This window comes from Dendroctonus ponderosae, unplaced genomic scaffold, assembly GCF_020466585.1.
Source record: "Dendroctonus ponderosae isolate FM_Combo_2020 unplaced genomic scaffold, Dpon_F_20191213v2 Dpon_F_20191213_2, whole genome shotgun sequence".
In the NCBI taxonomy this organism is placed as follows: Eukaryota; Metazoa; Arthropoda; class Insecta; order Coleoptera; family Curculionidae; genus Dendroctonus; species Dendroctonus ponderosae.
In genome coordinates this window covers 4,000,720-4,013,606 of record NW_026018165.1, presented here as the reverse complement: position 1 = coordinate 4,013,606, position 12,887 = coordinate 4,000,720, and the positions used below count along the sequence as shown (strand labels likewise).

Here is a 12,887-nt window from a genome sequence, read left to right as displayed (position 1 = left end):
AAAAAAAATAAGATTTTGGCCAAACTGGAACTGTTTCTATTGAATTTCTATTGTTCCTTTGGAACTGTTTCTATTGAAATTTTGTTTTTGTTTCTAATTTGTAAAAATTTCATTAATTTAAAAAAACAACCACAGTTCGTCATCAGCCTCATCATATCACATATTAAAATACATCACAATTGCAATACTTTAAAACGTTCTAAAATTAATTAGGCCTAACAGGTGATTGTCAGAACAATCAAATTTGAGAAGAGACTACAATTGTTCGTTCAGATACTTAATAATTTTTAGCTCAGTATATCATACATTAATTAAATGAAATAAACATAAAATATTAACTAACACCCGGTATATTGAAGAATTTTGCAAACCAAAAATAATATCAGCAGAATGCAAAAAAAATAGCTGAAAGTAAAAGAAATCAATATAAACAGTAATTTATTCGTTTTGTGTCCGATAATGGACAAAATTAATACTCCAAATGCATGCCAAGGCTTAAAGCAGCAACAACGCTACATATGTAAGTAAAAATAATTAAGTATCTGAACGAACCATTCTAGTCTCTTCCCAAATTTGATTGTCCTGACTAATCACCTGAGGCCTAATTCATTTTAGAATGTTTTAAAGTATTGCATTTGTGATGTATTTTAATATGTGATATGATGGGGCTGTTGACGAACTGTGGTTGTTTTTTTAAATTAATGATTTTTTTTTAACTATCTGTTATTTTAGAAAAACTGATGATGGTGGAAAAATACACCGAAAAGTATTTTGATTAATAAATAGAGACAATAAATGACTGAAACCCAGGAATAGATTTGATTTGGAATTGAAACACAGTCAGGAAAGTATATAAAATATAATTATAATTAATTGCTTTATTAATAAAATGTAATCCACATTGCAGAGGGAAGAAATCAAGTTTTGCCATGCTATATATTTTTTAATACCTACTATTCTCTTGCCTTAACCTTTATATTTGTAAACAGGTTTTTCACTCACAATTATTTTGGAGGTCAAAAATGTTTTTATATGTACCTTGGCGTCCAGAAGTTTGTCCCATTTGGGATTGATAAAATACAGTATCCCCGTGCCAGAACCTTCCAATGTAACGGCACGTATGAGTAATGCCAGTAAAACCACATATGGAAAAAGGGCTAGAAAATAGGATGCTTTTCCGGAACTCTGAACACCTTTAGCGCAAACACCAAAGGTAATGGCCCAGGCAACCAGCAAACACAATGCGAGCTGCCAATCTGGAGTTCCAATACCATCTGAGATATCGACAGATTCTTTTAAAACGTCTATCCTAAAATTATAAAAATGCTATACTTCATAGCCTTAAGGAAGAAAGCGTAATTTCCTAATTTGAATCCTTTTTGTGATGAGTTTTTTTCTGTTGAGTATCTAACTTTATTTATTGTATTTGGTTTTTGGGAACTTCACGTTTTCCATCCATCTTTTTATTCGACATTCTACTGATATTTGAGTGACATGGGAGTATCAAGTCTGTTTGTTCGTTTCTCATTTGCATAGATGGTAAAATTCCATAAGTAAAAAATATGAATGACATTTATTTGCACATTTGCACTTTCCAGCATTGTGAACTTTTCCTCGCAAAGAAAATTTTGGATATAACCAGAAAAATGGTGCAAAGGTCGATCTTCGCGCTTTTTAAGATTAACTTTTTTCATAATGTTTATTGAAAATTTTCCATTCCTTCATCGCGCTCTAGGTATGCTTTGGGTATTTACGAGTACGACAAATTTTGCCTCTAAAAATTAATTCAATGCAAGTATTCGGAAAATAGACTGTCTGTATATATTTTGCAACTTACATATTTAATGAAAGAGCATTTATGGATCATCCAGATCCCTAAATTAAAAACAACAAATTCCAGTTTTTCGTGTTATTAACAGATCTTAAAGAGTGTTAACGGCTTGCGAGTTTGATTTGAAGGAGTGTGAATGAGTTTTGATGATTTTTAGCTTCCTTTTATTTTTAGAATAGACCTATGCATTTAATGGTGGCAGAAGTTTATACGTCTTTAACTACTATGCGCTATTTAATGCTATTTTAATTCGTGTGATAAGAAACATGTTAAATTTCTAGGAGAATACATCTAAAACAAATTATAGGTTTAAATATTAATGCCATTATAAAACATTAACTAAGCTTCTCTAAAGCTGTGAAGGAATGTTTATCTGAGATTGTCGGAAGAATTGTTAACTAATGTAAATTAACGTTTCTAGTTGGAATCTGGTATATTTCTGTTTAAGCTTAAATATAAGTATAAGCTTAATGCATTCATCAGAACTCAGACAAGAACGTCATGAGTTCTTAAAAGTTACTTATAATTTTCACAGGTTTGTTGTTTATAGTTACTTAATACTAGTTTATACGTCTAATTCTAATCAAGTTGAAATGAACATTTAACAACACATTTGGGAAATATCCACGTCATAGGAGTATTCTACTGTAGTCTGAACATAAAATATCAGCCTAATGTTTGAGAAGACCTGTTAATGAGCAATGTTTTATTCCAATTTGTAGCGCGATGCTTTTTCCCGCAATTTCAAATACCAATTATGAAAAAAAAATAAGATTTTGGCCAAACTGGAACTGTTTCTATTGAATTTCTATTGTTCCTTTGGAACTGTTTCTATTAAAATTTTGTTTTTGTTTCTAATTTGTAATTCAAGCAAAATTCATTCCTATTCGTTTTGTTTGTTTTATTTGAGGCTTCTGAGGGTGATTTTAGAAAGAAACCCTCAAATCAATTGCAATATAGAAGGTGTTTAAATTTAAAAAAGAAAACTGTTTTTTGTAAATAACTTGCCGTCGATTTTGTTGAAAATTAGCACTGTCATTTACATCAGTAACATGTTAATTTTGCCTTAAATAGACTAAATCATTAAAGCCCTGTGGCTTAGCGAGAGAAAACATGGACAATATTTTTAAGAAAAAAAAGGGAGCGGTTGATTGTTCAGTGTTTATATTTTCACTGCTAAAATTATTGTAAAACTACGATTAATTACTGCCATATTTCCCACTGGCAGATCACTGCATCTGCACACAAAAACCAATGGGTCACACTACAAATTTAAGAAATCAATTTGGAAAAACATCTGCTTATAATCACTTAATTGATAACAGGAAGTATATTGTAGTTGCTAAGGATACCCGCGTTTAACTGTAAGAGACCATAATTAGCTCGTCTTCACATTCATTTCAGATCTAATTGAAATATTTTTATTTATCACAAAAATACAGTGTCTATTGGACTTTTCCTACTTGGTTTTCACTGAATTTTTATAGACGAGATATTTTACATGATCCAAAGGAAAAAATCAATTGGATTTAATTCCGGTGATCTCGGTGACTATCACAGTCATCGTATGACTATGCGACCGATTAACTTTTAAGTGCCATCCAGAAAATTGCGTTGGATTAACAATATTGCTCGTCGTACTACCAGTGGAACATGTTCTAATGTTAATAATATAGTTCTGGCAAAAATTGACGATACTTTTGAAATTTCAATTTTTGGGATAAAAATCAGCCTCGATGAAGTAATCACTCAGTTCTGAAACCACATGAAGATTTTCATCTGCCCAGATGATTGAATAAATTATGTTGAATTATTATGAAAGTTCAATTATGGAATTTGGAGAAAAACGAGCTTCATCAGGTACACAAAAATACGCGATAGAAATCGTATGTGAGATCATACAGTTCTTGTAAAAGCCCAGAAATATTTCATTGATCTGCAATTTTTGGTGCCCAATAAAAGAAGCTTGGTATTTAGTGTGTATGTAATTCTAAGGAGTTGAGAAACATTCTTGAATGTAATGTAAGACCATGCGATTTTGATAATCACGTCATGATCAGGGCCGTTAAAAATAACCAGGAAACGTCAAGTATCGTATAAAAAAGAGACATTTTAATCGACAAAATTTTAGCCCAAGCAGCGTCCCCAATGGAATTGTAAAAATCACATTAAACATTGTAAAAAGACCTTTTTTGGACTCTTAAGTTTCCACCAATTTGTTCTGTTTTATGGCATGTTTTATCCGGTCCTCTTGGGGATGTTGCTTGTACTAAAATGTTGACTAGTAAGTTTCTCTTTTTCATGCGATATCTCCCGGGATACTTATCGTTTTCTTGTTATTTTTAGCTACCTTGATGATGACGTGGTGGACAATTACCTTATGGAAAAAATGGATGCATAAAATACTTTGTAAATATATGTATATCGAAGAGGCTAGAGCAAAAAAGATATAATTTGAATTAAGCAATTGGATGCACAACTATTTTTTGCAGAAGATGCTTCCAAACACTTTAGTTACTTTAACAATTTGGATGAAAGCTAAATTCTCATTTGTGTATAAAATTAAAATACAATAAAACTTTTATAATTTTGTTTGACGTAATAACAAAAAAAACGTTTAACGATACTAAGATACTAGAGACTAATACTCTTTTTGCTTGAATTCCTTTATTTACTGTGCGATAAAGCACTATCCCTTAGTATATGATTAATGACTGAATTAATGTGTATATTACCTGAAATATAATTCGGCCGAACTCATTTCACTACCTGACGTTGTATTCGTTGTATTACTTACAGTTGAAGTGGAATTCGATGCGATACATGTTATATTATCATTTTTTACCCACTCTACAGAATCCCATTCAGGATTACACGATGCCCATGGCAAATCAGCAGAAAAAGAGTTTACTAAATAAAACAAAGTAATTGCCATCAACGAGCAATAGTAAGTTGCCACACATATGGTTCCCACAAGTTGACCAAAGCCTACACCTAAAATAATGAATAAAATTAATTGAATTGAATTGATATTGGTTTTTCTTGGAGCAGATTCTCATTACATATTTTCTTACGAATTGTATACTAAATTACTTAAGAAGCATTGAAAATCCTCGGGTATTACAAAAAAAATATATTAAAAGCAGTTACTTTTTAATTGTCAGGCGAATCGTTTTGAATTGTAATATCATCTTAAAGCTGAATCGGGAAGTAATTTCCTTAGGTATTCGAAATCCGTCCAAATTGTGGATAAGTTAAGGTTGTACACAATTGCTTTAGATTTTTTTAAATCAGACATTGGAAATAAATCATTATTTTTACCATAGTGAATTTTTACCATAGAAAAAACTAATTTTGAAAAATGTTATTAATTTTATAAAAATTTAATAGAAACACGAAAGTTGTATTACCTATTCATCAAAACAAAAATTGCGTTTTTTTTATTTATAATTCCGAAATCGACCACTTTATGCAAGAATGTTAAACCATCAAAACATAATTTACTAATGGATTTCTATCAGTGATTCGTATTTTTTGTGATATTGATATATCATCGATGAATAAATGGATCTTAAGGCGAATACATTTTAAGTTGAAGCCTACCTTTGAGTGCTGGTGCTAAATTCTCGAATATTTTCACATTACCCCTACTAGCGAATTGTCCTAAACATGCTTCCAAATAATACATCGGCCTTCCCATCAGCATTAACACCAAAATATAAGGAATAAGAAAGGCCCCACCGCCATTTTCGTAGGCAACAAATGGAAATCGCCATATATTTCCTAAGCCGACATTCATCGCTATACAGGACATTAGAAATTCTATGGGCTTGTCCCATGATAGTCTGTCTGGATTGGATTGTTCAATGGCTTTACTATCCGAATCCTGGAAACAAGTTATTATGTCTTCTGTAATCGGAATTTCGTTTGCATGAAATCATGGGAAACTGTGCACGTATCAGCGTTATATGGTAATTATGATGCATATTTGAAAATAATAGTGTTTAACAGCTTTTGATAAGCTGAATACAATTGGTTATTCTGTGGTTCACTTACGGCTGTGATTTCGTAATTTTTCGCCAGTTTTAACAGTTGAATTTTCCTTTTTTCACTGTAAAACTCTTTTTAAATCAGTAATTGCCAACATTTTACATTTCCTTCTTATATTTACTATTTCATCCACACCTATCGTGTTTGTCTGACTAATCCGAATTTCCGAATCCGACCGACTACCATTTTTATGCTTTGCAAACCAATTTAAATTCAATTCAAATTTTTTTATTCGCTGTATAAAAGATTTCTGGCTTTTACGCGAAACTACGAAGACATAAAATAAAACATTCCAGATTTTATAACCAGGAATTTTGGTTTTATGTCGCCTATCTTAAACGATTTAGTATTATTATTTTATTAACGAGTCTTTATCAAAGAAGTGAGCGGTTTTTACGATCAGAGTAAATATTTTCGTTTCAATTAAATTTGCAATCTTACGTGCGCGCATTATTTCAAAGGATTTCTCGTAACTCATACCATATGCGTTTTTAATAAACATTTTGCTATTCTGCGTATATTTTGAATGGTTGAACAATAACTAATAGACGGAAAACTTCCTGGTTTGGAATTAATTGCTAAAAACAGTTTAATGATGCACGCGCAAAATATTTTAATGATATGCAATTTATTTTATTAATGATACTTTTTGCTTCAACTAAATTATAAGCCGTATTTTTTATAAATACCTCTGATTGATTTTGATCTCTTGACCCATTAGGAACCGCCTCATCTTGATGCTCATTAAAAGCGTTATTAACGTATCCATTTTCCTGCAAATTTCAGATGAAGCAAGCCAACGTTTTAACGTAAACTGAACTAAATCATACTTTGGTCATTTTCCCCAGTTATTGGGCACTACGTGTTGTCACAGGAAATATACAAAATTTTTAATGTGGCCTCATCACAAAAACATTGTTTCCAACAATGACAATTAAATTGATGAAATTGATATTTAAATAACTTTCTAATATTGTATGTTGGAATTACATTAACAATTATACTTTTATGTTTAAAACTCGTCTGATAACGAAAGTGGAAAGAACTACAAGAAAATCTAAGGTACCTGATAATTCGCGGTTACTTGAAACAGGGCAGTATTAAGCGTCTATTTTCAATTTTAGAAAACTTGAGATTCTGTTATTTTAATTGATTTTTAATTTTTTGGCATTTGTAGATGAAAATTTTTTCGAACATTTTAACGCTATTTTTAGTTTTAGTTGATATTTTCTGGGGACAGAAAAACGTACTACAGTAAGATATTGTGCACATCTAAATGTCAGATGGTGAAATAGTTACATTAGGCACAGTTGCCTGAAATGTAGCAATTGGGTTTCTTAAACAGAAATTATAGAACCTTTCGTATCAAAGATGAATGTAACTTAAATTTCATAAAATCAGAAAATTAATTTTAATTTCGCCTTTTTTATCGAAAAACATCAACAGAATCAGAGATTTACGTTGCAAACATCGTTTTCAAATTTTCTTAATTTTAATTTATTTACTTTTTATCCTTCGTAGCAGTTAATAATATGATGAATTCGAAAAAGAAAACAGAATTATTTTTATCGACCAAATACATTACGCCCCTGTTTATGCAAATTACCTTAAGTTTAATGTTTGCAATACCGTAAAGATTAATCATTAGTAAATATCATTTGTTGATATAAATTTGCCCTATAAAGCCTTTTGTTGTTTGTCGTTGTCATTCTATATATAGTGAGTATATTTGTTGGAACGTACAATTCCATTCAAGTAGACATGGCGAAACTCGAAGGAACTTTCCTATAAAATATAAAATTTTCGAGAAACAATTTGTGTTGTTTTGGGATTATGCTGGTAGTAACGGACGTGGTATTTTAAGTTCTATTGCTACTTTGTGCTGCACGTTCTTTATTTATTGTTTTCAGTCCGATTTGGATTACTAAATAGAAATAAATGTCAACATTACATACATAATACCAGTAAGGTTACTAGAGTGTTCATTTATTCTTCTAACTTAACCGATTTTATTTTCGATTTATAGTCGGTTCTCATTTTGTGTCGTCAACGCTCATATTGTGCTTGCATGTGTTATTACATATGTATATCTTCTAAATTATTGTCAACTTTTATTGTTGTATTGAATATTTTTCTTAATTTTATCACTTTCGTAGCCCAAACATACAAGCTGATCAATTCGTTCAAAACTGTACCGGTTGTTTTCGCAACTTTTCATGCAGCATCTAACCTCCTGCTTAATTAACTTTTCCTTGATTTAATATATATTAGTTTGTTATATTATCAGTAGAAAGTATTGTTGAATACGAGTTGGAATATGACATCTTTTTTTTTAATTGTATAGAACGTCGACATTTCTTCTTTAAGTCTTACGCGCCGAGACAACTTTTGTTAAGCTGATAAAACCAGATCAGCTCCGTTTTCGGACCAGCTCAGTTCAACTTGTATAATGGTATAACGACCTTGTTAAAATTTTCAGAAAAGCTGTTGCAAGGTTTTGTTCTATGATCAATACTGCACCGTTAATTGCCTAATAATTAATATTTGCTCTATGGTTAGTTAATCTACTTCCTCTAAATCGTTTCCTATTTGATACTATATAAGCGTGTGCAGTCAAAGAGCCTCTCATTTTATAGCCTTATTTATGCATGAGTACTATGACACTTTTTTTCCAGAGGATCAGAATTTGCTCTTCTTTACATATTTGGCAGATCAGACAATAAAAAAGTACCTACCTAAGTTTTCCGTTCTTAGTTTAGACACCTTCATAATACAGTGTCTCTTCCTAAGTATTTTTTGTTTTTTAGGTTGTAGATTGCTTGCGATACTTCTTACACTAGGGGTTCGTGGGTCGTAAGATGTGTAGCATATTTCACATCTTTCTTATTCTGCATGTACATTTAATAATCCGTAAACGTGCTTACTCTTCAGTTTTACTTGTGGCGAGGATTCATTCATTGCATCATTTTGATTTATCAATTCCAAAGTGGCTTAATTCCTAATGTAAGAATCAAATTGTGTTTACTATATTCTATATCTCGTGAAAAATGAATAGTTTTGCTACCATTGCTTACTCTATTCGAGACTAGTTTTCAAGGCCATTTTCTACTCTTATCTTCTGATCTTTTGATCCTGATCTCTTAACTTAACCTCTATCCTTTTCTTATCTTATCAGTTTACTTCATTTTTATCAGTTTGATACTGTGGTATTCAAATTCTTATAAGAAAAATAAAGCACACTAACAACAGAAACTGGTTAGAGCTTAAGTTAAGAGATCAGGCTCAAAAACGAATGTTTAAAGTTTACACAAGTACTTAATTGAATTTTTAATTGTTTCCCTCATTTTGTTTGTAATATTTTGTTTTGCTGCGAATCCAATTGCAGTTTACAGAGCTTTTCGTTTTTCAATTTCAATTTGTGCGCCACGAAAATGAATTTGGGTTTAACCAGAAGTTTTTGTGTTTGCGTCTTTAACCCATCCTTTTTTTACTTCTAATCACTATCGGGTCTTTCCTCCGTTATAAATGCAGGTCTGCTTATGATTATTTCTATGTTCGATTACTCCTGATTTATAGGGCCGTTTAATTGATGCCGCAAAACCCAGCAATCTTAATTCATGATCAGTGCAGTCACGCATAAAGCATGCGTTTACCGTTTTGCTTTTAAAGACTTGCGATCTTGCTAGTTTAGCATTAAAAACACACATAACAAGTATTATGTTCAGTTCAGCCGAAGCTATAAAAATAATTTTCTGCTCATAAAGGCTTCTCTAGTAAAACCATTTGTTTCTTCGGTTACGGTATCAACTCAGAACACCGAGATGTTGTAGTCTACCTTTCAATCTTATGAAGTAAATCTGCTTTTTTGCCGGTTTAATTTTTTTAAACTTATCTATTTTTTTAAACTATTTTATTATAATCATAATTATTATTTCATAATTTCGTGATTTAACATCATAATAAAATACTTCAATTTACACTTGGCTTATAAACTTTTCAGGAATATTTAGGATTGGAAAAATTTGCCATTGCAAAACTTTAAAACTTTTGATAAATTTTCGCTTACTTTCTTTGATTGAAGGAATATTAGACTTATTCTTGTTTGCATCCGCACTATTACCGTTTCTTCAATTCTTGTGAATAGAAGATACGAAAAACCAATAAGCAAAGTGGTTTTAGACATCTACAATTGGAAAATTTGCATTTAGCGAAAACTGAATATTTAGAAGTATATATTAAATATTTTCAATGGAATATGCGTGTGATGTGATGATCTGTTAATAATTTGTTGATTGATAATTGTTACATCATAGTCATAAATCAAATCTTGAATGAAATGAATGAAATTATAACATTTACGTCTCGGTTCCATTTCAATAGCTTTGGCGTTCCTCAGCATCACATTTTGAAAGAAACTGAGATTTTCGCGCTTCTGTTTTCTTACTGTTTTGAATCAAACCTACTGTTTTCCAACATCTTGCGTAAAAGTTGTCAATGTAACGTAAAAGTGTGCAATTGTCCTTTTTAAATTTTATTCGACGTCCAGACTCGAAGCTTAATTAAAGAAGCTCATGGGAGATTTATTAGCATTGTCATCTTGTATGTGCATTTTATAATATGGATATTAATCGATGAAATTATACCAATTTATTTTCTTTAATGGAACCTCAAAAGGCGTTAAAACCCTAAAATTGATTATGATCAACAGCTCACACTCCGTTGACTGTTGTAACTATTTGGCATTACTTAAGATTAACTCTAGCTTTAGCTTTGAATAAAAACATTTAGAAAATTTTTCGAACCTACCTTTACAGCTTTACTAGTGGCGACGCTAGGGGTGGGCGAGGTTGGCCGAGGTCCCAATCAAAATTTGTCTCGCCCAATCACTTTTAATGGCGATATAAATCAGATTAAATTCGACAATAATTATAGTGAACTTGAAAGCATTCGGAGATGTTCGGGAATTTAATTTTTAAGTACTTAATATTAATAAATTATTTTTAAATCTAAATATGGGTACTTGTTTCTTGCTAGGACAAGAGCCAAAGATTTTGATACAGAGGAAAAATAAACCGTTTATTTGGCTCTAGCGCTACATGAACTTTCAAAACCCAGTCTGAGTAAGTTTTCCCATCAAACAGAAAAAAAATGAATTGATTTCATCCACCAACTAAAAAGCTCTGGTAGTTTTTGTACCACGACCCTCAAGAATTCACCACTTGTCTTTGGCTGAACGGCTGAACGCGACTGTTTCAGCAAAATGTGAGTCTAACATAAAAACAAATTCACAGCGAGTTTTACCAAAATAAATCGTACCATTCTCCCGATATTTGCAAAGGAGCCAGACATTTTGTATTAACAAAAGTACTCTTTTGATCATGAGCTTACGGGACACCCTGTATGTCTCTTCTAAGGTGCTACGTGAATAACTTTTCATTTTGTTTAAAATAATATTTCATTATTGAATTATTTCACTACCTTCTTAAAGTTTTATTCAATGTTTATATTGTTATTCGTTAATTTAAATATTTTAAATCTACTTTCGTTTTTAAAAGGAATTGTTCAATTACAAAATATATTTGTTTATAATAGGTTTTATTGCAATACTAGTGTTGTAGCGAATTTCATTCAGCATTTGTTTCCAACATAATAACGTTTAAAAAAATGTTCACAGTTGTGAAATATATAATATATTTGTAACATTTTTTCGTTATTCTATGAAAGTAGATAAAGTCTCGTATAATATTTGTATTGTAAACTCAAATTGGGACACTCAAGGTATTGTCAAACTCTGCTAGCTCCTTGTTTGACAAAAACATGTCGTTAAGTGTAGTAAAAATGAATCTTTGCAACGCTTATTGTATGTTAAATAAAAATAATTAAAACATATTTAACATTAGATTCGGCCAAAGAGTCAAACAAAACATTTTGTAAAACAGATATATTATATCCAACTCTTACAAATTAAAAGTATAAATATCTCTTGCCCATCTTGAAAAATGTTCCGCCGGCTTTTGCCCAAGCGGAAAATAAAGCTGATGCCGCCACTGAGCTGTACATGAACATTTTCGTACAATATGCAGTTAAAAGCATGCACCTTCTTTCGACTCATTGAAAACTGCAAGGCTTTTATGATGAATTCGAAAAAACAACAAACATATTTTTCCAACCGCCCCGCATACAAAAAATTACATCAAATAAGTTTCGCCGCTTTTGTATTACTGGCGGGAACGTTTTCCATCAGCTGATTCCTGGCATTACAATACTTAGGTTATGATTTGTTGTTTACAATTTTTTTAAATTTCTGCTTAGATTTTATCTGTTGGACAAAGTTCATTAGTGGCCTAGATAACGTTTAATTAAGTCATTTGACATTTTCTGAATGCTGTTCAAAGTGTCCTTGTTATTGGTAGGTGATGGCAAGTTATGTCATTCATTCTTACTCAGGAAATTTGTATCTCTGATTGTTACACAAGGGTTTTCCCATTTTCAGGATCATCGACACAAAACAGTGATAGCCAAGTAAGGGTTTTAAGTTTTTTTTTGTGTAGGAACGACGATGATCTATTTCATTTTCGGGTTTCAGATATTTTTGTCAGCCAGCATTAACAATGGCAACGAATCCGTCAAATATTGGTTTGTTTCAAGGAAAACCGGATAGATTTGAAGGCATAACAGTGTTTTCCGATTTGGAACCATGTAATGTTGAAGATTTTCCCGATAAGCTCAAAAGTAAGATGTGAAACAAGCTATAACTACGTTTATCAACCTCCCATCTTATACATAATATGCTTTATAATCTAAATATTATTTTTTACAAACTTCTTTTTGGGTATTTCGCCTCAAAAATGTTTGTCTTTGAATTTGAATTTCCTCACGTCTTTTATTACAAATTGATAAATAGTGCTCCCATTTCGCAATAAGAACGAATTATTTATCAAAAAGTAATCAAGAACTATCACCTGGAGGGTATCCTGCGACACACTTAGGCTCAAGCTGTAAGAGA

At 31.3% G+C, this 12,887-nt stretch overlaps 2 protein-coding genes across 3 annotated transcripts in view; one reads left to right on the top strand and one right to left on the bottom strand.

Moving 5' to 3' along the window:
* The window catches only part of LOC109538356 (sodium-dependent nutrient amino acid transporter 1), a 16,031-nt gene extending 9,096 nt beyond the window's left edge, over positions 1-6,935 (bottom strand). The window contains exons 1-5 of the mRNA XM_019905569.2: positions 6,712-6,935; positions 6,571-6,654; positions 5,435-5,717; positions 4,567-4,825; positions 1,039-1,309 (exon numbers count right to left, since the gene is read on the bottom strand). Of these exons, the coding sequence (XP_019761128.2) occupies positions 1,039-1,309; positions 4,567-4,825; positions 5,435-5,717; positions 6,571-6,654; positions 6,712-6,720 (906 nt within the window). The 5' untranslated portion in view covers positions 6,721-6,935. The remainder of the gene's footprint in view (positions 1-1,038; positions 1,310-4,566; positions 4,826-5,434; positions 5,718-6,570; positions 6,655-6,711) is intronic.
* A 5,213-nt stretch (positions 6,936-12,148) lies between these two features.
* LOC109538266 (nudix hydrolase 2) overlaps positions 12,149-12,887 on the top strand; it is a 5,910-nt gene continuing 5,171 nt past the window's right edge. The window contains exons 1-3 of one of the 2 annotated variants that reach the window (XM_019905426.2): positions 12,151-12,290; positions 12,375-12,403; positions 12,468-12,613. In XM_019905426.2, coding sequence (XP_019760985.1) covers positions 12,264-12,290; positions 12,375-12,403; positions 12,468-12,613 — 202 coding nt within the window. In that variant the 5' untranslated portion in view covers positions 12,151-12,263. Of the gene's footprint in view, positions 12,404-12,467; positions 12,614-12,887 lie in introns of both variants that reach the window. The other variant, XM_019905425.2, reaches the window with a different exon arrangement.